The 25273-nt window shown below is 50.8% G+C and overlaps 1 protein-coding gene across 1 annotated transcript in view; it reads right to left on the reverse strand.

The window, feature by feature from the left end:
* Nucleotides 1-18319: 18319 nt before the first annotated feature.
* CTNNBL1 (catenin beta like 1) overlaps nucleotides 18320-25273 on the reverse strand; it is an 85922-nt gene continuing 78968 nt past the window's right edge. Inside the window, exons 14-16 of the mRNA XM_060277412.2 lie at nucleotides 24497-24634; nucleotides 23796-23868; nucleotides 18320-18557 (exon numbers count right to left, since the gene is read on the reverse strand). Of these exons, the coding sequence (XP_060133395.1) occupies nucleotides 18469-18557; nucleotides 23796-23868; nucleotides 24497-24634 (300 nt within the window). The 3' untranslated portion in view covers nucleotides 18320-18468. The remainder of the gene's footprint in view (nucleotides 18558-23795; nucleotides 23869-24496; nucleotides 24635-25273) is intronic.

Genomic DNA, 25273 nt, shown 5'->3' on the forward strand with positions numbered 1-25273 from the left:
TTTGATTCCTGCCCCCTGAAAAATCGATATGTGAAATCGTCACAGAAATAATTCTGATCTGCGGTAATGGGGCATCCTCCGCAGGGAGGCTGTCAGCGAAATACAATGCAGCGGAACCAGCTAAATAAAGGGAGGCGAGGGGGGCAAATTATTCAAAGCAAACAATCTTTCCACAGAGAAGCGGCTTCAACGAAAAGAAAAGGGGTGTTGGGGGGGGGGCACGGTGAGCTCAGTAGGTGCCTTTGCCACATCAGATATTATTCACACAAAGCGTGAGATAAGCTTCATCCCACAGATTTCCCTTGCCCACAAATACTCTCAGCTTCCAGATTCTAAAACTCAAAGGATTGTAGAGTTGGAGGGAACCCCAAGGCTCATCTAGTCCAACCCCCTGCGATGCAACCTTTCTCTCCATCTCTGTGCAACTCCACATTTGCCATTCTGTTGTTCCCCTCTCACAGAACTCAATTTCTGCCTTGGGCAGGCACCCCCAAACTGCGGCCCTCCAGATGTTTTGGACTACAATTCCCATCTTCCCCAGCCACTGGTCCTGTTAGCTAGGGATCATGGGAGTTGTAGGCCAAAACATCTGGAGGGCCGCAGTTTGGGGATGCCTGGCCTTGGGCATTGAGGGGCAGGGCGAGAAAAGCCTGTCCTCTTTAGCCATTCTGGTTGTCACCCCCGTTTATCTAACAAAAAGGATATACTGCACCTGGCTAGGGATATAAATTAAAAATTTTTTTTTTAAAAAAATGTCCAGTAGCACCTTAGAGACCAACTAAGTTTGTTCTGTGTATAAGCTTTTGTGTGCATGCACACTTCTTCAGGTACACTGAAACAGAAGTCACCAGACCCTTTATATATAGTGGGAGGGTGGGGTGGGGTTTTTGGCTAGGGATATGTAATTGTTGGGAAGAACTGGTTCGGCCCCTCTTTTTTCTCCAGACCCTAGAAGGCATCCATGTCCCCTCCAACCCTTAACAGACTGTTTCCAGATGTTTCTCGCACTCATATTGGACCCCTCTTAAGGGTGTGTGTCTAGCCATGATGTGGGAATCAGCCCTGAGTTGTCTGAACTCTTCAGCGCTTCAGTACAAGGAGGAGTCTTCTCAGAGGTCCAACTAGCCCAGACTCCTCTCTTCCAGGTTCTTCAGCAAAGGCATTTTCTCCCAGACCTGCTGCATCTGCTTCTGGTTTTGGGTTCCTTCTGTAAACATTAGCAGTAAATTCCTTCAATGGATGCCTTGACTTATGTCTGGGGTACCCAGGAGCCCCTTCCCCGCCCAGCTGGATCTCTCTGCCTCAACCCAGACACCCCCTCCTCATCTCCGTTCCTTTACTTACAGAATGAGAAGGAAATCTGTGTTTGTCACAGGGCAGGTGTGAAAGATGACAGACAAACACGCACACACTCGTGCACACGCACAAAACTGCAAATACATTTGCAAATGAAACACTTTACATAAATGAAAGGAGCTAGCACCAGCCACTTCCTGCAATAGCACTGAGGATGGAATCAAAGAATGGAATTCTATTGCAGGGGGTTGCGTGGCAGGGAGGCTGGACTAGATGACCGTTGAGATCCCTCTCAACTGCAGTTCTAGGATTCTATGAGTATGGCAGGGGACAGAGAAGCAAGGAAGAAGCCAAGGTTTCCTGAGCCTCTGAGGAAATACATGACGTCCTATCACGGCAAACTAACCCAAGAGAAGGTGATTGCAAGTTCATTTGGCGTTGTCATTGTCAAGAGCATAGGGGCATAAGAAGTTCCTGCTGGATTAGACCAATGGCTCATCTAGCCCAGCATCCTCTTTTCACAGTTGCTGAACAGTTGCCTGTGGAAAACCAGCAAGCAGGATCCGAACACAAGAGAAACTATCTCTCCTCCTGCGGTTTCCAGCAACTGGGACTCAGAAGCATTGCTGTCTCCAGCTGTGGAATCAGAGCCTTTGACGGGTCTTTCCTTTCGCCTTTCCCCCAAGCAGCTTAAAGTGATCTACGTGGTTCTGCCCACCTTCATTCTATCCTCACAACAACCCTGCGAGGTAGGTTAGGCTGCATTATAAGTGGCGCTTTATATCAGCACAAGGAAAATCCAGGCCTCTGCCTCCAAGGAGCTTACAGCTTACATTTCAATGGTGGGGTGAGAGGGAAGGGAGGCCAAGGTAAGAAGCCTCTGCAGTTTCCGTGTCCTTGGGCTTCCACCGCCAGCGCACAATTTCCTCTCCCCCCCCCCCGCCCCTCCAGTCCACCCTTTCCCGAACTCACCCAATCCCACCGGCGTTTAAATCCATCTCCAGCCCGGCATTATTTCTCCCATTGAATAAATAGGGCAGCTCTCCCTGCTAGTGCTGCCATAAATCCTTGGCACAGCCTTCCTTTTGATTATTCCTTTTATATCTAAAATCTGCCCTTAGCTGTCTCCATGGAGCTGTTATCGTTCTTGTAACATGCTTGTGTAATAAAACGTTGCCTTTTGTTTGATCGCTGGCTGCTGGTAATGCCATCTTCCGATGCACACAGATCTCCGGGAACAAGAGGGGGGAGGGGGACATCCCCGCTTTGGGTGCAAATGCTGGAAGGGGGGGAGAGTGTCATGCAGAAAGATGAGGGCAGGTGGCATCAGGTCGGACATCTACTGTCACAACTGGCCCTTGGTGTCTCGGAGAGGCAGAAAGAGCAGCAGCTGGACATGAGGGGCAGCAAAGGGTTGGGTCCACTTGGATCTGCACAGGCCCAAGGAGCAGACCACAGCATTCCCCATCCTGGTGCCCTCCAGATGCTCAGGGCTGCTGCAGCTCCCTCCAGTATCAGCTTCCACAGTCGTGCTGTCTGGCCTGGGGCTGATGATGGGAATTCTGGTCCAAAATTTCAACAGGCAGAAATGTCAGGTTCTGCACTTAGGCAGGAAGAACCAGATGCACCAATATAAGATGGGGGACATCTGGCTTACTAGCAGTACATGTGAAAAGGATGCAGGGGACTTGGTGGACCACAAGCTTAACATGAATTAAAAGCAGGATGCAGCAGCAGCAAAAACAAAGCTAATGCTATTCTGTGCTTTGTCAACAGAAGTCCAGTGTCCAGATCAAGGGAAGTCATTCTATTCTGCCTTGGTCAGACCGCACCTGGAATACTGTGTCCAATTCTGGGCACCACAGTTTAAGAAAGATGTTGACAAGCTGGAAGGTGTGCAGAGGAGGGCAAACAAGGTGATCAAGGGTCTGGAAACCAAGCTTGATGAGGGATGGTTGAGGGAGCTGGGTATAGCCTGAAGAATGAGAGAATATATGATAGCCATCTTCAGATATCTGAAGGGCTGTCACATGGAAGAGGGAACAAGCTTGTTTTCTCCTGCTCTGGAGGGTAGGACTTGAACCCATGGCTTCAAGTTACGAAAAAGGAGATTCTGACTACATTCAGAAAAATCGTTCCGACAGTAAGTGTTGTTGCAGGGAACTAGGCAGAGGGCCTTCTCGGTGGTGGCGCCTGCCCTGTGGAACGCCCTCCCAACAGATGTCAAAGAGGAAAACAACTACCAGACTTTTAGAAGGCATCTGAAGGCTTTTAATGTTTAATAATAATAATAAATGTGTTTTATTTTTCTGTTGGAAGCTGCCCAGAGTGGCTGGGGAAACCCAGCCAGATGGGTGGGGTATAAATAATAAATTTATTATTATTATTATTATTATTATTATTATTATTATTATTATTATTATTAACAGACCCCTTTGGGAGGTTGTGGACTCGCCTTTCTAAGGTTTCTAAGCAGAGGTTGGATGGCCATCTGTCAGGGATTCTCTAGCTCTGATTCCTGCAGTGCTTGGACTAGATGACCCTTTAGGATCCCTCCCAACTCTGATTCTATGACTACCATGTCCCCAAAGGCCATGTCTGTATGTCAAAAAATAAGAATGTTACAGCCATTTTCATTTCACAATGCAAATCAATGGAATTTCTTGGTGATTTGCAAAATTTAGATCCGGATCTGGTCGGATCAGGTCCGGAATGGTCCTGAACCAGATTTACAAACTGGAGCCACAAACTGGATCAGTGTCTCGGCATATGTGTTGATAGGGGAAATTCTGGAGTTAGAGACTACTCAACAGCCCAGCTCGCTGGGGTATAAGTCCCCCGCGGGTCCATGAGGTCAGTGAAAGAAGGAAATTCCAGCCAAGTAATTTGAGCAACGTTTCCGTGCGCTGCTCTAGTTCCCCAGGAGCGACTTTGTCATGCTGGCCACATGAACCGGAAGCAGTATGCCGGCTCCCTCGGCCAGTAAAGCAAGATGAGCGCCGCAACCCCAGAGTCATCCGTGACTGGACGTAATGGTCAGGGGTGTAGCCAGGATCAAAATTAGGGGGGCAAGGGGCGGGGCCAAGGCACGGGAGGGGCCACAGTGGGGCAAGGAAAGCCATGGTCGTTCAGGGGCGAGGGGGCGCCAGGATCAGACCGAAATTGGGCTGCTCCGACCCCCTCCTCCCCCTCCGCGATTGGCAGGGGCGAGGGGGTGCCAAGATCAGACTGAAATTGGGCTGCTCCGACCCCCTCCTCCCCCTCCTCAACTGGCAGGGGCGAGGGGGCGCCAGGATCAGCCCGAAATCGGGCTGTTCCGATTCCCTCTTCCCCCTCCGCGATCTTTCCTTGGCCAGCAATCAGCTCAGCAATTGTCACCTCTGGGCACTTCCTGGTGTGTATACATGTCTTCGGTGTGTATACATGTCTTCGGGATGCAGGTGGCGCTGTGGGTTAAACCAGAGAGCCTAGGGCTTGCCTCTCAGAAGGTCGGTGGTTCGAATCCCCGCAACCAGAAGCAGCTTTGTCATGCTGGCCACATGACCTGGAAGCTGTACGCCGGCTTCCTCAGCCAATAACGCGAGATGAGCGCCGCAACCCCAAAGTCGGTCATGACTGGCCCTAATGGTCAGGGGTCCCTTTACCTTTATACATGTCTTCACGCTTGGGGAAGTGGCAGCAGGGCCGTATTAAGCCTATCTGGCGGCCTTGGGCCGTGGTGCGAAGATCCCTCTGACGCCCCCCCCCCCGCCCCATTTCCCAGCGTGGCTGTCTGGCGGGCGTACTGTGGAGCGCGGCTGCCGCAGGCTCAGCAGTGCAGTGCCCCCCTGGCAGCCCGGCGCCCTGGCGCCCTGCACCACCCAGCCTTGCCGTAGGGCTGGCCCTGGGTAGCAGGGAAAAGAGTCCTTTTTCCAAGGACAAAATAGCGTTGAAATGGAGGAAACTGGCAAAGGAGTTGATTTTATAAGATTTGTAAAGCTAGGCATCTTCCCTGAGCTGTCAAGTCAAAAGAATACATTCAGGCATAATATTTGTAACACTTAACAACTTTAAAGATGTTCCTCCCCCCCCCCCCGTAATTTCTGTAACAGCGTGTTTGTGTGTGAGCACACAGGCCTCCTATTTGTCACTTTACGCCTATTTTTGTGGCTTACTCAAGAAAAGGGCAGGAACTCTTAGAGGTTGCCTGCTTGGGATCCAAGCCCTTCCAGAGCCGCCCACTCAGTGTTTAGTCTAGACCCGGCAGACGGGTCCTCCGTTTGAGAGTCTGGCACCGGAAAGGAGGGAGAAGAGTCGCCTGCAGCTGCCTCTGCTCCTGCAAAACAGAGCTAAGCCTTCCTTTGCTGACGGGGGGCTTCGCTAAGCCAGTTTGCCATGGAGATTGGAACGTGCTGTTCCACAAACGTTCAGAGCTGAGAAGGAGATTCGAGCGTCTGATTGGGGCCAAAGGATACAGAATGGTAGGACTGTACAGTTGGAAGGGACCCAAAGGGTCAGCCAGTCTAACTCCCTGCAACAGGACGGAAGGAGTTAATAACGTGTCCCTTGATACATTTTGGCAAGCAGAGGTTCCTTGGTGAAAGGCCCCACAAAGTGTGACCCAACACCTCCTTACAAGGGAAGGGTAAAAGCAGTGACAAGGCAAATACTCAGGTCTGTTTGGGCTTGTTTTTAATTTTCTCAAGGCTGTATGATGATCACAGAGTCAATTTTTTGTGACGTGCTCAAAGACCACCAAAGTCACACCTATAGGCAGATCCCATGGTGCAGAGGAACAAGGGAGGTGCAGGAGAGAGGGTCACCTATAGGCCAGCCTTTCCCAACCTGTTGCTCTCTGGAAAATCTTGGACTATAGCTCCTATTTGCCTTGGCCAATGTGCTAAGCACTGATGGGAGCTGTAGTTAGAATACAGCTTGCTGTAGACTTTTGCTGACCCTGGACACTGCACAAGAAAGAGGGAGGCTGGAATATGAGGGGAGCCCTGTGCCATCCATTCCATAGTAGTAACTGCATTACTAAACATTAGGAAGAACTTCCTGACAGTAAGAGCTGTTCGGCAGTCGAATTTGCTACCAAGGAGTGTGGTGGAGTCTCCTTCTTTGGAGGTCTTTAAGCAGAGGCTTGACAGCCACATGTCAAGAATGCTTTGATGGTGTTTCCTGCTTGGCAGGGGGTTGGACTGGATGGCCCTTGTGGTCTCTTCCAACTCTATGATTCTATGTGTTCACCTTGAACTAATTTTTTTAAGGGGACAGTCATGTTATAAATGTGATCATTTACAAGCAGCAAGAGCTGGGATTTTGCAGTCCTTGTGGCATTCTGCATACTGGAGCCCCTTTTCTCCTCCTCTTCTCCTCCTCTGGATGCCTGGCTAGTCCCATCGCTTCACAAAGGGAGGATCTGCATCAAGAGGGTTTCCAAATGCCACCCACTGGCCCCCAAGCAAGGGCAACAGCTGCTGTGCAAATGGGCAGGAGGAACAGCAGTGGGCCACTCCCCCCCCTTCCTCTTCCACAGGCTCCCAACCCCCTCGCCTCCAAGTGCTTCGATCAATCATGCTTCCACTAATTAACTTCTAATTTACCTCTTTAGTCAAATCTGCTTACAACTGGAGACAAGAAAATATGGCTCCAAAGAAAGAGGCAATAAATTGGCTCCTTCCCTTTCTCCAGTTCAAGCCCTGCAGGGCAATGGAGGGGGGTGGAAGGGGCTCCGTCAGAGGCTGGTTCTGCCCCTCCCTTGAATTGCTGTCATTCACAGGATTTGCTTTTCAAAGTGAGAAACCACACTGGTGTTCGAAGGAGTGCAGACAGGTGTGCACCTGAACACTTAAAAGACACCTGCATCCGTGCCCCAAATTGGCATCCCTTTAAGATGCTAAATAAGAATGAAAATACTGCAGAACCTCCAAGTATTGGGACGTGCCACCCCAATCTCTGAGCGGTGAGAGACTCGAGGGGTTCCAGGCACTTGCCCAGGTTGGAGCGAAGGCCAGTGGAGACTGTGGTGTCTTCAGGATAGATGGTTTTATTTGCATGGATGTGCAACCTGAGCATAGGATGGAAGGGTCACCCCAGGAGATCTTCCTTCTCCATTTGTCACAGCTTTGGATGCAGCCCAGAGCAAGCTGGTCTCTGGGTCTCCAGCTGCCAGCCCAGCCCTCTCTGGTATTTGTTCTCCTGCCTGGCAGCTAGGAGAGGGGGGGGGCAAAGGCCCACCCATTAGCTTGGAGGGCACCGCCACTTAAGTGTAGCTCTTGCAACCTGGCTCCTTTTGGGATGCTGATGCAGACACTTAAGGGGCCAGCTAAGGCCATTGCCTTACAAAAGGAACTTGCCTGACCATCTCAGCAACTTCCTTTATTCTGGTCTAGCCCTCCCAAGGTGCAGGGCCCCAAGCCAGATTGACCCTCAGAACCCACAACAGGGTCAATACCATCACAGATGCGGCTTCCAGTTGACCACGCCATCTTGCTCAGACGGGGGTCCGCTCAGCGGAGCGGACCTCGGCGCCTCAGAGGTGGAGGGAATCGTTCCAGCGAAGCGAAACCTCCTTAAAAGCCCCAAATCGAGCTTTTTGGGGACGGATTTTGCCTGGCGGCGCCAAAAGCGGGCTCTCTCCTCCCCGGATCGGCTTTGTTTAAGCCCCCGAGAGCGAGGAGGTGAACCGCGGCGGACAGGCTGACATTGCTGCTCTGAGAGTGCGAAGCTGCGAGTCTGGGAAGTGGAGGTGGCCAATTCTTCAAAGAACATTCAGCAAATGAATAGACTGTGAGTAATTTGGATTCTTTGGAATGTAAATTAAGGCAACAATTTGGACCTGGGAGAGAGGGGAAAAGAGGAAGCCACCCCCCCCTACGGTAACATGTTGTTGTTGTTGTTTAGTCGTTTAGTCGTGTCCGACTCTTCGTGACCCCATGGACCATAGCACGCCAGGCACTCCTGTCTTGCACTGCCTCCCGCAGTTTGGTCAAACTCATGTTCGTAGCTTCGAGAACACTGTCCAACCATCTTGTCCTCTGTCGTCCCCTTCTCCTTGTGCCCTCAATCTTTCCCAACATCAGGGTCTTTTCCAAGGATTCTTCTCTTCTCATGAGGTGGCCAAAGTATTGGAGCCTACGGTAACATAAGAGACAGTAAACAGAAACCCGAAGCCGTAAACAGAAGATTTTAACTCAAAAGGATTCCTCAAAGGCATCAAAGAGAATCTCCCCTAAATGCAGGGTAAAAGGGGAGAGAGACTGTGGATGTAAATGCCCTGCAGAAAGAGGTTAAGACTAAGAAAGACCTTTCTTTTCCTCGGGAGCCAGCAGCCCAGACAACCCAGTGAGCTGATCAGGATTTATAGTTAAATTTTATTTCTATCTTTATCTCTGGACTTTTTGGAAATTCTTTTTTGGTCTATATGCTTTTGAAATGTGAGTTCGAACTTTATTTTTAAGAATGCAGCCAGCTTGTTAAAATGGAGTCGAGAAAATAGACTGCGATCATATTCCACCCCATGTGACAAGTTTTGACCTTGACAGGACTGAACTATGTCAACAAAAAGGTACCCGCCTGAGTTTCAGCGGACTGTTTTGACCTTAATGTGGGAAGCAAGAATAGAACTATGTCAAGAGGAGACACAACGGCAAGAGTTACAGCAACAATTCCAGATGGTGATGGCAGAATATGATTTCTTAGAAGATGAAGTTTTTGAAACTGAAGAAGACGAATGTGAGAATGACAATGATGAGGACTGTGATGATTTAACACAAAATGAAGCCCACCACGAAAAAAATGATGATTTTACTCTACAAAAAGTTGGATGGAGTGCCTCCCCTTCGAGGGGGGCACGATTGGATTTACTGGAACTCCAGAATGACCACAGGGAAGAAGGAAAAATTAAGCAGAGAAGAGAAGAAGCTCAGGGGTCTGATATGGAGGCCTGGATGGCAAAAGACTGTAAACAGGGGGTGGGGTGAAGGGAAAGTGAAGTTGTGATTGTAAGGATGGGTTAATAGGATTATAACTGGACTGCTGACTATGGAACTTGCTGGATTGGTGGGGTGGAGCCGGTACTCGGGGGGTGTAAGGTTAGTTTGGGAATAGTTATAGGTTTAAAAAGTGAATTGATTCTGGAAAAAGGTGAAAATATGGAGGCCTATAGAGGGGGTAAAAATTAGGCACGGGAAGAAAAAATGGGAGTTTGATTTTTCAGTGATTGGACATTAGGCGAAAATGATAATAGTTAGTTTAAAAGTGGTATAAGATATAAAGGTGTATGTTATAAAATATGAACTATGAAACTGTTGAAGATGATAAATAAGGGAGGAAAACCGGGGAAGGGGGGAGGGTGGGGAAGCCCACAAAATATGGTTTAACAATTATGAATTTAACAATTATGATGATTTTTTTTGTCTTTTTTCCTTTTTGTCTTTTTTCTTCTTCTCTTTTTTCTCTTTTTCTCTTTTTGTATTTTCCTTTTTTTTTGGTAGGACAATAGATGGTTGGATGGATGAACTCCTGCGTACTGCCCTGGTTCACTGGAGCTCCCTGGTGGCAGGGGGGGGCTTCGGGGGCAGGGGAGGGGGAGGAGGACAGAAACCCAATCATAAAATGGACCACTTCTGACTGTTCACCTGCGTGGGATACTTCTGTGGCAGGGGAGGACCCATGGAGGGGGGTGGGAAGAAGGTGGAAAAGGTGTATATGTATGTACCATCTTTTGTAATCTGTAAAATCAATAAAAATTATGTTTTAAAAAAAAAATACCATCACAGATGCTTAGTGCTGAGACACACATTTGTGGGTGCCCTCAATGTACTCTGAAGGGTGAGAGGATGGAGTGAAAATTCTTCTGAGCCCTGCGGGTTCTAGGAAACCAAGCCAAGGTGAAAAGTGGCAGAGGTGAGCTCCTTTAAGCTAAGCTCATAATTAGCTGAGTGATTACAACTTTTGGCAAGGGTGGGGCTGGGGGGAGAATCACCTTTATGGAGGAGGGGAGTTGTTGTTTTTCCACCTCACAATGCACATTGGTGGTGTTTAGCTTTGTGCTTGTACATCTGGAACAAGAAAGAGGGGTCTTGTGATCTTGATTGGGGCTGGGGGACAACCCCATGAAATGTTTGGGGGAAATGGGGGGGAGCACTCAAAGAGGGAAGAAACTCCTAGAGACATATAATCATTATGTAGGAAGGGAGCCCCGAGTGTCATCTAGTCCACCCCCTGTTAGAAAGGGCATCCTCACATCTAGTTGGAATCTCCTTTTTGAAATTTGAATCAATTGCTTCAGCTCCCCACCTCTGGAGCAAGAGAAAACAAGCTTGCTCCATCTTCCATGTGACACCCCTTGGATAGTCATCACCTCTCAGTCTCCTCTTTGCCTGGCTAAACATGTTGTTGTTGTTGTTTAGTCGTTTAGTCGTGTCCGACTCTTCGTGACCCCATGGACCATAGCACGCCAGGCACTCCTGTCTTGCACTGCCTCCCGCAGTTTGGTCAAACTCATGTTCTTCCAGCGTCATAACTTTTATATGCCTGTTGTCTTTGTCCATAGAGTTTTCTTGGCAGGGATACTGGAGTGGCTTGCCAGTTCCTTCTCCAGGTGGATCACGTTTGGTCAAAACATAACTTCTCTAAGTTATTTAAGCCCCTTCGCCACGACAAGGCAGTGATCCATGAAGGGGCTGGCTAAACATACCCATCCCCTAAAACCACCTCTGCTGGCTGTTGGCTTCTGGGGCTTGTGCCAGGTGACATTTGACTGGAAAGGTTTCTTTCCCCAGCAAATTGTGCTGCGCCTGTTAGATAACCGAGCATTGTTTGCTGGACAGATTCACATTCCGAACCGAAACCTCATTGCAAATGCAGGCAAGAGCTCTAGTCAGAACATCAGAGCAGAAGTGAGCCCCGTTTCCCCAGCAAACCCTCCTTCCCATTGGAGGCAAGGCAGCAGATCTTCGCTTGGAATAACTTGCTCTGGGGCCTTTGCTTAATGAACTTGCTGGGGAATTAGGCAGACCAAGCCGGCATGCTTGCCCCAGCGGGGGAGAGGAAAGCTTGGCTCAGCCGCCTTCCCTTCTCCATGCTCAATTAGCAGCAGAAGCAGCCAGTGGAGGAGGAGGAGGAGGCAGCACAGCAAAGGCCTCTCCATTGGCGGGTGCTGTTGCCTGGCGGGGTGCCAAGAAAACAACCTAGCTGTGGAGAGGCAACAAATATAGACTTCAAATAATGGAACTGTAGAGCTGGAAGGGACTCCCAAGGGCCATCTGGTCTAACCCCCTGCAATACAGGAATCCCAGCCAAAGCATCCATGACAGAGGCCATCCAACCTCTGCTTGAAAACCTCCAAGGAAGGAGAACCCACAAACTCCAGAGGGAGACAGTTCCACTGTCCAACAGCTCTCACTGTCAGAAACTCTACCCTTCTGTGATTCAATGAGATTGCTTTAGAATCTACATGGCATGGCTTCAAGCTACAAGAAAGGAGATTCAGACTAAACATCAGGGGCAGTTTCTGACAGTTAGAGCTTTAAAAAGGGTGTTACACACATTTGTGGAGGAGGAGAGGGCGATCAATGGCTACTAGCCAGGATGGCTCTGCTCTGCCTCGGAGGAAACTATGCTTCCAGTCCTGAAAGACCTACATTGGCTCCTGGGACGTTTCCGAGCACAATTCAAAGTGTTGGTGCTGACCTTTAAAGCCCTAAACGGCCTCAGCCCAGCAGACCTCAAGGACTGTCTCCACCCCAATCTTCAGCCCAGGCACTGAGGTTCAGCTCTGAGGGCCTTCTGGCGGTTCCCTCCCTGCAAGAAGTGAGGTTACAGGGAACCAGGCAGAGGGCCTTCTCGGTAGTAGCACCCGCCCTGTGGAACGCCCTCCCATTAGATGTCTAGGAGATAAACAACTACGGTATCTGACTTTTCGAAGACATCTGAAGGCAGCCCTCTTTAGGGAAGTTTTAGTGCAGGGGTCAGCAAACTTTTTCAGCAGGGGGCCGGTCCACTGTCCCTCAGACCTTGTGGGGGGGCCGGACTATATTTTGAAAAATAATAATAAAAATGAACAAATTCCTATGCCCCACAAATAACCCAGAGATGCATTTTAAATAAAAGGACACATTCTACTCATGTAAAAACATGCTGATTCCCGGACCATCCGCGGGCCGAATTTAGAAGGCGATTGGGCCACATCCAGCCCCCGGGGCCTTAGTTTGGGGACCCCTGTTTTAATGTTTGGTGTTTTATTGTGTTTTTAATATTCTGTTGGGAGCCACCCAGAGTGGCTGGGGAAACCCAGCCAGAAGAGCAGGGTATGTATGTATGTATGTATGTATGTATGTATGTATGTATGTATGTATAAATGAGATGATGATGATGATGATGATGATAAATGTCAGTTCTCTCCAGGACAGGAGAGCTGTTCGGCAGTGGAATTTGCTGCCAAGGAGTGCAGTGGAGTCTCCTTCTTTGGAGGTCTTTAAGCAGAGGCTTGACAGGCATATGTCAAGAATGCTTTGATGGTGTTTCCTGCTTGGCAGGGGGTTGGACTGGATGGCCCTTGTGGTCTCTTCCAACTCTATGATTCTATGATTCTTGTGCTCGGATCCTGCTTGCTGGTTTCCCAACAGAGTAGCAGCAACAAACAGACAACACGGTAATGTTAGCAAAACAATGAAAAGGTAAACCACTGTGAAGTGCAAATATATAAATGTATATGCACCAACAACCTTCACATATACAAGGAGTTTCAAAAATATGTTCAAAATCTCATGCTCGAGGTCTTATAGGTCCAGTATAAAGTGCAATAATCAAGTCCGACAATAAAGTGCTATGATGTACCATGCATTCTTATCTCTTCCCATGCGTTCTTATCTCATCCGACGGGTGGCCAGCTTCTTCCCCATTTCACAGGAATGGTTTCCTCAGGGGGCGGACTCTTTCTTAAGTAATAAATTTGTATAAATTTATATGATGCACCATACATTATACATTTCTTTAAAACATTGTACAGAAATGTTTAAAACTTTGGTGAGTACATGAACCTTTGGTGAGTATTTTAAACATTTATATATTTGCACTTCACGGTGGTTTACCTTTTCATTGGTTTCCCAACAGAGGCATCTTCTTGGCCACTGTGAGAACAGGATGCTGGCCTGGCCTGATCCAGCAGACTCTTCTTTTATTTTTTATGGGGTGGGTCAGAGATTTTGACTAAGAGAGCCCTTGGGAAGGAGACTGTGTGCAGCTGCCTCTATCCAGAGTTTTCTTGGAGGTGGTGCATGCTCTTTGCAGAATGGCACTGCGATGCGGGTGGTTTTGTTGCCCTCGCCCACTGGCTGGGCTGTGCCTTCTTCCTTGCACTATTGCACAAGCGAACAGGCAGTGGAGGAGCCTCCCCCCCCCACCTGCCTTTCCAGGAAGCCCCCTCTCTGTCTCCACTCTGAAGGGATGGCAGGTGTTCAGCCCTTGCCGTGGGTTTTAAGGCTTTAATCCTCCCAAGTCAGACTTCTGCATTCATTCACTAATAGGTTTAAGAGGAATTACACACAAAACTTGCTCCATGCATACAGGGGATCTTCGACTCTCCTCTCTCAGCAGGAGAGGAGGCGGCTGGATTGGGACCTGCGAAGGAGGGCAGCAGAGGGGCCAGGCAGACTGGGCCACGAGCGCCCACTCTGGCATTCTCCTTCACCAGCCCTGCTGGAATAGAAGGGAACATAGAATTGTAGAGGTGGAAGGGATCCCCAAGGGTCCTCTAGTCCACCCCCCTGCAATGCAGGAATAGCGGCTGAAGAATCCCTGTTGGATGGCCGCTGCCCCCCCTTTAAAAACATCCAGTAAGAGCTGCTCAAAACTGGATCGGGCTCCCCGGGAAGGTGGCGGGATGGTTGTTAAACAGAGGTGGGGTGGCCACCGGTCAGGGATTCTCCAGCTGTGATTCCCGCATTGCAGAGGGTTGGACTAGATGGCTCCTTGGGGTCCCTTCTCCCTCCACGAGCCAGAGCCACGTTTCCCCACTGGCGGTCAAGGGGATGCCATGGCAGGTGGTGGCTCTGCTCCAAGACCCAGGCAAGGGCCCAAGGATGAGGCCCACGGAGACAGCGAGGCAGGCAGCCGGCCCCCGAAGCAGCCTGGCCGGATATTTATGGCCCTCGCGCTGTTGGAACGCTGCAGCTTCCTTTCCTAATGAATTTTTACTGCATGTGGGAAGGAGACGCCAGCCCAGCCCAGGCACTGTCCCTATTTAGTGATTACTGTTATTTATGGGCTGGCAGCTCCAGGACCGCCTTGCCAGACACACGCTAAGCCATGCTGCTCTTTCTGGAGCATCCCCCTCCCTCCCTCCTTGCCTTCTGCATGTCCTGCTCAAGACCCTCTCCAGGGAGGAAAAAGGCCTCTCCTCTCTCATACTCACAAGCTCCTGCATTACTGGCCTGCCTGCATCTTCAGTTGGCAAGGGTGGCAGGAATCGCAGCTAAAGCAACCCCCACAGACCCAATCTGTTGAGGATAAAATGGGAAGGAGGAAGACTGCACACACCACCTTGGAGGAAAGGACCTTTCCCCCCCATAACAGCACCCAACACGGGGCGAGTGCTGAAATAATGCCAAATTGGTCTAGCAGGAAAGAAGGAGCAGAGCCTCCCCTGAGTCTGATGAGCGTGACCAGTGCAGAGTGAAGCTGGAACAGGCTTAACAGTTTCGGGCGGTGCCTTCCTTGGAGGTTTTTAAAGAGAGATTGGGTCTGTGGGGGATGCTTTAGCTGCGATTCCTGCAACACAGGGGGTTGGTCTAGATGACCCTTGGGATTCCTCCCAACCCTGCAGTTCTACGATATTTAGCATCCGATTGCACTGAATATTTTGCTGGAGACCACAGGAGGGGAGAGTGTGGCTCTTGCACTCGGGTCCTGCTTGGGGGGGGTGTTTCGCTTTGGGGTATCATGCTGACCCCTGTGAGAACAGGATGCTGGACTGGATGGGTCCCCATGGGCCTGATCCAGCAGATGCTCTGCTTATATTCCTATTGCTTTTTAAACTTTTGAACTGTGATGAAGTGGTGGATGAACATAAATCATTCAGCGAACAGATGCTAAATCTATGCTGGAGCAGGGATAAATTTGCTCGTAGCCGGAACTCTGTGACCTGACGGGTCTCGCCTGTTTCCAGGGTTTGTAGTCAACCGCTTGTCCCGTTCCTCTAGGGTGGCCTAGTGGTTAGAGTGTAGGACTAGGACCTGGGGGGCAGGGTTTGAATCCCCACTCATTGGCCATAAAGCGCACTGGGTGTGACCTTGCTCTGCTCACTGCCTCCCAGCCTAACCTACCTCTCAGGGTTGTTGTGCAGATTCAATGAGGAGGTGGAACCCTGCATGCTACCTTGAGTTCCTTGGAGAGAAAAAGGTTATAAATGCAATACGTAAACAAAATAGCAATAAATAAGTTTGGATGGCGTTGGGGTTGTAGGAATTTAGCAGCATTGGTTAGTGACAGCCAGTCCTGGCCCAGATAACAGGAGTTGTGTGCTTAATGCCTGCAACATATGGAGCCTCGTTCAGCATCCATCACAAGGACGAGATACCAAGATTGCTTTGTACTCCGATAAGCTATAGCATTTCAGTTTTTTTTTATATAATCCCCTCAAACATTTCTTTCATTTGGGAGAAGAAATGCAGAGGGGGGAGAGGAGGAAGACAACAAGCAAGAAGAATTATCTTTGCAGGCTTTGGGCGGCCGGGGGGGGGGGAGCTCCCGCTTTTCTTTAGAGCCTTCTTCAATGCAAAGGGAAGCACTTTCATCTTTAAAGGTCTGTGCAAAGCACTCCGTGTCCAGAGATCTGGCGTGTGAACTCCAAGGGTCAGAGCAGGTTCTTGGCTCATCCTTTCCATTGCAGGGGGTTGGACTAGATGGCCCTTGGAGGCCCCTTCCAACTCTGCAGTTCCATGACTCATTGCAGTTTCTTTAAACAGGAGATGGCCACCATTCCTGAACTGTGGTTCCTGCAATGCAGGGGGTTGGACTAGATGACCCACAGGGTCCCTTCCAATTCTACAATTCCATGATCCTTAATGAAAGCAACTGTGTCAAGGAGGTCCCATTCCATAGAGCTGGGCTGTGGGGCAGCCCTTTCCTCTGAAAACCTGCCACGAATCTCCCCGTGGTCCAGAAGCTGGCATGTCTGTCTCACCAACTTCCGGAAGCAGCTGCACAATTCCTTTACCTGCAGCTTGAGCGAGCAGCAAGCAACACATGCATGTGGGTGGTTTTTTTTTCGGAGGGTGGGGGTGTCAGGCTACATGATGCCCTGAGTCTCTTCCAGTTCTCGGGCTCCTGTACCCACTGAGGGTTAGAATCCAATGCAGAGTTCTGTTGCTGAGCTGGTCAGGCAAGTCTCTCTTTGTAAGACAATGGCCTTAGCTGGCCGCTTAAGTGTCCTCATCAGCATCCCCAAAGAACAAGCTAGCCTGCAGGAGCTGAAACCCAGCTAGCAAGGTCCTACTGGCTGGCACTGATGGGAGTTGTAGTCCAAAGCATCTCGAGGGCACCAAGTTGGGGAATGCCAAATCCAAATCCAAAAGTTGGTTTGGGCTCTGGTCCTCAATGAAATTTGAATCATGGAGTCAGAAGGGACCCCAAGGAACATCCTAGTCCAAGCTGCTATAACCAAAGGAGCAACAGACCGTATAGCACAATCACATCTTATGTAGGACTCTGTTCCAAGAGTTCAGCGTATGCATGAAAAGTTTGTATGCCAAGACCCTTGGAGCTGTCCCCATGGCTAGCAAGTGTGGGGGGAGAGAAACCTCCATACTTCAGGAGTCCACGTACCAAGCAGGTCTTGTCCCTTTAAAGGAAGTCTTAACAGCTCTTTTCGCCAGGTCTGGCTGGGGTTACCCAGCACATAAAGAGCTTTAAAGCTCTTTGCTTTCCGGGGAGGGGGGTGGGCAAGGCTCGCTCCGCATGGTGGCTGGGCGATGCTTTCGCAGGACCTTGCCAGGGCCATCCAACTTCCGGGAGAGCATCCCAGGGCAGCCCTTGCCCCCACCAGGAGGGCAGAGAGCTTAAAAGCACTTTCTGTGCTCCACTGGACACTCCAGCCAGCAGAACTGGAGCTGCTACAGAGGCCACACAACACGTATTTCGCTTTTGTACAAACTCAATCGCTTAGTGTGGCAGCGCTTGCACTTTGGAACTCCCTGCCTATTGAAATAAGCGCACATTTTGGCGCCTGCTATAAACACTCTCGTTTACACAAGCCTACTCAAATGCTTAGAAAGTTTAGGTAATTTTGATATGTTTTAGTATTTCCTATTTTGTATGCTTCAAAGGGTTGTACATTTTCAATTTTACTGTTTTCTCTTTTGTAAACAGTGAATAAATTTTATGAAACGAATATTGTTTACTGATGGTTTAGCAGCTGGTTTTGCTTTGTGCAGTTTTGATTTTAGAAATGCATCATTCATTTATTTATTTCATTTATATTCCGCTTCCCCCCCCCCCCCAGGGCCTCAGAGTGGCATAGCACATGGTTCTTTTCCTCCCCACTTAATCCCCACAACGGCCCTGCGAGGTAGGCTAAGCTGAGAGGCAGTGGCTGGGCCCCATGGCCACCCCCAGTGAACATCATGGCTGAGTAGAGATTTGAACGCTGGTCTCCGTCCCAGGCCCTAGTCCAATGCTCTAACCACTGCACCACACCGGCTCTGTTCACAGCTCTGAGCTGCCGTGGGAGGAAGGAGTGTATAAAAGGGAATCAGTCAGCCCAAAGGCCTCCTGGGCTCCATCCTGGGGTAAGGAAGCTGGGAATGCAGAGCAGCCACCACCACAATATCTAATGGATGCCGCAAAGGACCATCAAATAGCATCAAGCATCACCCTCAACTTTTAGCCTGCCCCAAACCACAGAATACTTCCTGGAAAGAAAGTGGGACATGATGGGTGCAGACATGGTTCACCACGGCCCAAACCAATCCATTCCACTTCAAGGAGGCGGGCCTCATCCTGTGCTCCCACAACAGAGAATCAGTCGGGAAACGTTAAGAAAAAAACCCAAACAAAATATCTTTAATATCTCAAAAAGCCGCCCGGAGGCTTCTTTCCTCCACAGCAAGTCCTTTTTGTGGTTCCAGAGTTGCAGCACAAGGTCACGGGGTCCTGAAAGGGGTGGTCTTGCAGCTGAGTGTGGGACCCTCAGAAATTCTCCAGCAGCTCCACAATCCGCTTCTGCTCGCTCTCCCGGAATTCGGGGTTCTTCCCATCCCCGATGTTCTCCGCATACTCTGCAGGAAGACAAGAGGCACTCTCAGCAAAAGAACAAGCAGCTGCAGCTCCACATCTGGGGCAACACCCCCTGCAGCTCCAACATCTGGGGCAACACCCCCTGCAGCTCCACATCTGGGGCAACACCCCCTCCCCCCACAACTGAAACCCTGGTAATACGGGAACAGAAAGGGAGCAGCTTTGTCTTCTAAGCTTCAATTAGGAGGTGAGGGGCCCTATTAAGCAATGCCTGCCACCCCCCTCTTGAAATCAGCAGATATACTTGGTGCCATGTTTGGGGGCTAGTCATGGGGGTGGGGTGGGGAAAAGAGGGCAGCTGAGGGAAAGCAGAGGAGGGAGGCAGCCGGGCCCAGAGCCAGGAGCTGAGCAGGGCATGGGAAAGCGGCCCACCCTGTGACCACATATGAACTCAAGGAGATTCTGCTGGATCAGGCCAGTGGCCCATCTAGTCCAGCATCCTGTTCTCACAGTAGCCACCCTTGGTGCCTGTGGAAAACCCGCAATTTCCCAGTAATTCCAGAGGTGCCTGAGAGGGAAAAGGAGCAGCATTCTCCGTTCCTGTGCAAGGTGCCACCCAGTCTCCAAAACGGAGCCATAGCAGCTTGCAGGGCGAAGGGCTCCTGTTAATACAAGAGAAGTGGGCCCTGCTACAGGGCAGGGGGGGGATCCATGAGCCCCCTAATGCATGGGGACGCTGCTCCCCCCTCATCTCAAGCAGCACACACAAACAGCGCTGCTCTGCTGCCGCCTCTGCCTGGGCTCCTGGGAGGAGGAGGAGGGCCTTGAATATGCATGAAGCTTAAGCCTGGCAGCAGCTGCTGCAATGGGGGCTTTGCCCTCCATGGCTCGACTTGCTCCAACAGGCAGGGCAGGCTCTGCTCCTCACTTCCAGAGATTGCGGGGAGGAGGGGAACTGGTCGGGAAAAGTCACAGTAGCAAACACCAGCTGCCCCCTTTGGGCTGATGTGAAAGAGAGGAGAGACCTGCCTGCCCAGGCAGCCCTGGACACATTTGCATGGGCGGTGGGCAAAGCGATGGCCTCAAAGCTGGGCTTAAATCCCTGGACCATTTGCACGTCTCTCTCTCTCTCTCTCCCCTCCCCCCAGTAACTGGGCCACTGGAAGCACAAAAGGGGCAAGAACCACAAGCACGCTATTAAGTGGGGGTATCAATTCTACAAACCAGCCCCCTAATCTAGGCTTACTCATCCCTGCTTCTCCAAACAGCGCCTTCTCTTCTCTGGTCATGTTCCACCACAGCCTCCCCCAGCTTGACGCCCTGCAGATGTTTTGAACGACCACTCCAGTCGGCCCCGGCCAGCAGGGCTGGAGTCCAAAAGGTCAGCAAGACACCAGGCCAGGAAAGGCTGTTCTTGGCTGGGAGTCCTGGGAGACCTGCTCCCTGCCTTGCGGGCCTTTTCCATCTGGACTGACTCCAGCTGCAGAAGCTGAAGCTACCGAACAGACTCTTGGGATGGGGTCTTGTTTGGGTTTTTTTGTTTCAGGCTGCTGCTGCTATCAGTATTAATTTGTTGTCTCTTTACTTTAGATTTTATTATGCTGTATGTGGAAATCGTTCAGTTTGGTTGCATACTTCTTGATGTTTTATTTATTGTTTCCGCTTTTGGCTATGTTTGTAATTGTGTATTTCTTTTCATGCTGATGTGGGTTGTGGGGTGCCAATGGGACGTGGGGCAGAGGCTTGGTCTGAAGAAGCCTGGGCTTAAATCTGCTCCTTTGCCATTCTTTCTCCCTCTCTGTCTGCCTTATCCTACCACACAGGGCTGTTGCATGGGTAAATAAGAACTTCAAAGCATTTTGCCCACAACAGGCACAAGAGACGTTATTATTCTGGCCTTTCTCTTTCTCTGCTTGGACCTAAGAAAAGGAGGCTCTCCTCTCACGCTCAGAAGAAATGCTACACTCACCATTTCCTAAGGTGTGAATCTCATCCCCCTTCCCATTCGGCCAGAGAAAGGCCTCCACACAGTGCTGCTCTGTGCCAAACAAAAGCGGCAGAGAGCACACCTGGCAAGACGCGTCAAACTGCAGGCCCATCACTCAACTCCCGGAGAGCCCATTCTGGCCTTACACGCCCCACGAACCATATCCACGAGTCCTGAGCACAAGGCATCACCCGGCAGCCCCATTAGAGAGAGAAATGGCTTCTCCGCATCACTTGCGAAGGCACCTCAAGGTCACTGCTCTCCCCTGCATCTTCAGCGCTGGGCTGTCGAGATGCCATTAGCCTTCTAAGGAGGCTAAACTGGGAGAAGCAGACAAGCGAGCCAACACCCTTCTCCAACACCCAGCCGCCAGGAGGTCACTGTTTTGGGGTGGCAAATTCAGCAGAAGCAGCAAGTCAAGCATTCTTCTGAAGAAGGCGGGAAGGCCTGTGGGCTTCTGATGCACAGGGAAGTTCCCAATTGCTCTGCCTGGCGGGATGTGCCCCTCCCATGTTTCCCCACACACCGAGGCACCCAAAAGGAAATCTGCTCCCACACTTTGATCTAAGGGCAGGGTCCACACACAGCCAAACTGATTAATCTGCAGTGTTCAAATGACTATGTGTCCCAGACACAGAAGAGGCAGGAAGTATCTGCAGGCAAGGAGCAATTTAATGCATTCAAGTTCAAGCAAATAAGCAGAGGTCACTTGGAGAAAAATATACAAGAACCCGAGAAAAGCCTCCTGGATCAAGCCCTGGGCCCATCTAGCCCAGCATCCTCTTCTCACAGCACTCAACCAAACTACCCAAAGAGATGGTGACGGCAATTTCACCTGGCTCTCTCTTTCTCATTACAGTCATACCTTGGTTTAAGTATGCTTCAGTTTGAGTACTTTAAGTACTCTGCGGACCTGTCTGGAACGGATTAATCCACTTTCCATTACATTCAATGGGAAAGTTCGATTCAGGTTAAGGACGGACTTCCGGAACCAATTGTGTACTTAACCCAAGGGACCACTATTATACCCCATGTAAGAACATCACCAGAGTCTGCTGGATCAGGCTGATGGTCCATCCAGTCCACCATCCTGTTCTCACAGTGGCCAACCAGGTGCCTCTTCTGGAAAGCCCATGAGCAGAATCCAAGCCCAAGAGCCCTCTCCCCTCTTGCTGCCTCCAGCAACCGGCATTGAGAAGTTCTGACTGTGGAGGCAGAGCAGAGCCATCCTGACGAGGAGTCCTTGATAACCTCCTCCTCCTCCTCCTCCTCCTCCTCCTCCTCCTCCTCCATGATTCTGTTGTGTCACCAACAGGGCTCCCCCAGGCTCCCTCTGCTCGAAAGAGCTGCTCATCTTTAAGTGCAGACCCAGGTCATGGAGCCTGAGCTTCCACAGCCACCATCTGCCACAAACCACCATGGAAGAACTGCCAGCAACACCAGCAGATATGTTCTATGCTTCAGATGATGTTCTAGGCTCTTGCTAGCTATGCTGCTTTCAATGTGGGTGTTATATCTTACTTCCTTTAGCAATGTTTTCTTTTAAAATGTCTACTTTTTTGTTAACTCTGCTGCATTAAATGTGCATTTTGTAGTTGACCTCTTTTGCAATGTTTTATTTTGGAAATTTTAAGAAAGCATTTTAAGTTTCCTGTTAATTCCTGCTCTGAATGTATACTTTATTCAGTAATGTTTCGCTGTAGATTGTTTTAATGTGTAGCAGACTGCTTTGATATAAAGTGGTATAGATAATGCTAATGCTAATAATGATGTTATCTAGCTTGGTGGCCACCACTCCCATCAATATAGCTTTAACAAATCCCAAGAAACATGACCACATACATGGCGCTCAGAGAGAGGGAGAAGGAGCGAAATCCATCACCAACACTTGCTTCAACAGTTATTGGATCTGTCACACCCCACAGCCCCCTGCCTCAGTGGGGTGCCTAGAATGGTCCACCTCTCCTGGACGCTGTTGGTTCCCACAACAAGGCATCTGTACCCCCCACCTCCCAAATTTCTCCCCAAAGCCCAGCCTGGTCAGCCATCAGAGAGGAGCCTTAATGAGGCTGTTGCACCTCCCTGCTTGCCTCCACCCCCACTTAAAATAAATGGAGAGCCCAATTTCTCTCTCCCTTTGCATCCAAAGCAATTCTTGGCCCTCCCCAGGGACCCATCAGCTGTCAGGCTGCCAGAGAAACAGGGAAAATATGTAGGCCATAAAAACCAAACTAAGAAACAGGCTTCCAATTAGCATGCAAAAAAGCAGGATGGAGAAGGGGACAAGAGCCCTACATGCAAAGCGGGAAAAGGGAAGAAGGCAGAAGATGCTGAATTAGCTGAACCTCCGCTGGCGGGAGGGGGGGACGGGGGACGGGACGGGGCGGGGGCACTGGAGCGGCTTCTGCTGCTGCTTGGGTGCTCCTGCCACTCCCCACCACCACCTGGCTCCAAGCCCCAGAGAAACCCCCTCCCTCAAGAAGAACCCGCTTTCTTCCTGCAGCAAGAATGGCTTACGACTCCAGCTGTGCGAGGCTCCAGGTGAGCAGAATCCCACACCGGTGGAGAAAGGCAGGAATCCAGCTCTGCCCACCCTACACAGGGGGAGGGGGGGGCTACCTGGAGCCTGATGGAGGACTTGAGGAAGCCCCCCTAGCCCCGGACCCTTCTAGGGTGGGTCAAACCACCTGGGTGCTGTTGTAACCACACGTGGGCCAGTTCAGGTCAGAAGGTGAACTGTGAATTTCTCAGGGAGACTGGGGACCCGGCAGTGAGCGATCTAGGTCTGGGTGGCTAGAGGTGGTGGAAGAGGAGGTCAGCAGCAATTTTATTTGTTTTGTTTTTAGTTATTTATTGCATTAATGGTCCGACCCTCTAACCACTACACCACACTCATTCTCTCCCCAAGCCTGGCCTAGCAGGCCTGCCATCAAAGCATCCCGTATCTAAATTTGCAAAGGGGGTCTCCTAAATGCCGCCCCGCCTCTTCAGTGCAGAAGCCCACAGGCCAGGAGCCACAGAGCCCAGCCTAGACCTTGCTGCTGGCGAGGGCTTTGCATGGAGCACTTACTTTCAACAATCTCACAGGCAGCACAATGGGGCTGGAAGGCAGGGTTTGCCAAAAGAGGTCGCGGAGGCCAGATGAATAGGCAGAGAGGCGGTCTCTTGCCCAGCTCCACATGCCTGAGGCTGCAAGGCTGGCTCCCTGCTTTCTGCTGGGGCTGCTGGCCAAACAGGAGCCTGTGCTGGCCAAACAGAAGCCGTTCCCCCACTCCAGGGCTCAAGGACTCACCTTTAATGATGTGCCGAACTATTTTGATGGAGCTTCCCCTCATGTTTAGGATCTGATGGACTCGCTGACGAATCTGGCCAGGGAATGAAAAACAGGGAAGGGGGAGGGAGAGAAAGCTGCAGTAATTGTACAGTAATGGAAACAGAGAACAAAAAACCCACAGGAAAGAGTTGGGTTTTTTTCCATTGAGGCAGCTTGGTTGAACTGTGCCAGGATCTTGACACAGCACACTCCCACGGCCCCAAAATGGCCAGAAAGGAAAGTGCCTTTATCTGTGGAAGCAGGAATGAGCAGCCCTGCATACGCTGGGCTTGGGATCGGGGCATTGCAGGGGGTCGGACTAGAAGACCCTTTTGAGGCCTTCCAATTCCATGATTCTGCATATGGCAGGAAGTAGCCCAGGTGGGCAAAGGGAAACCTTGCCAAATCCCTCCCTCCCTCCCTCCCCCCACCCAGGTGTGTTAGCCCAAGGAGGGGAGGGGAAACAGGGCCACCCACATTCTAGGAAGGCTGGCACCTCCATCCCTAGTCAAGGTCCCACATCTGGGAAAACTCATAAAATGTGTGCACCAAGCCCCCCCGCCCCGATGCAGATGGGCTGAGTTCTGGGTCCTCCCTGATAGGGAGGCACAGTCCAGTGGGGGCCCAAAGACCAAGAGTACTGGGGGTGGGGGGTAATGCGGCAGGCGTGCTGCCCTCACCTGGGGAATGCTGGCATTGCAGATCTCTGCCATGATGTAGCAGATGAGCTGGAGGACAAAGAGGCCGGCGTCCAGGCGGCGGAGGTAGAACTCATCCTCCATGTCGTCATCAATGATCTCTCCCCGGCGGACCATGTCCTGGAATCACAGAATCACAAGAATTGGAAAGGGTCCCCTAGTCCAGCCCCCCGCAATTCAGGAGTCTCAACCAAAGCATCGCGAACAGATAAGCCACCCAACCTTCGCTTGCATGGCAAGTCCCGGAAGAGAAGCACCAGGAGGAGCTCTGATGGCAAAGTCCGCAGAAATCCCTCGCGCAGTGAAAGAGCCATTTGTTCCCAGGCAAAACATGCCCTTGCAGGCCCCCCACTCCCCGGCACAAGCCTGCCAGCCCACCCTTCGCTTCCTGCTGGCCCTACGCCAGCAGTAAGGCATGCCACACGTGACCTTTTGCTATCCTCACGCTGGAATTTTGTTATGCCAACCCGTGAGCTCCCTGCTGCTTCTGTGATTTATTATACGGCGGCCCAGCAGGTGCGTGGCAGTCCGCCGGAGCAATGTCTCCTCATTAGAGCGAGCGCCCGCTGTACCTGCAAGACTTGGCAAGGAGGGACCCCCCTCCTGTGTGTGTGTGTGTGTGTGTGTGTGTGTGTGTGGCAGGCAAAAATAGGGGAAAGGCAAGGCTGCACGGCAGTGGCAAGCTCCTCTGGTTCCCCAGCCAGCTGCCCAGCCCCAGACCTTCCTTCCTCAGAGCCCACATGAAGCAACAGAGGTCCC

This window comes from Zootoca vivipara, chromosome 7 (genome assembly GCF_965207765.1).
Source record: "Zootoca vivipara chromosome 7, rZooViv2.hap1.1, whole genome shotgun sequence".
Taxonomy (NCBI): Eukaryota; Metazoa; Chordata; class Lepidosauria; order Squamata; family Lacertidae; genus Zootoca; species Zootoca vivipara.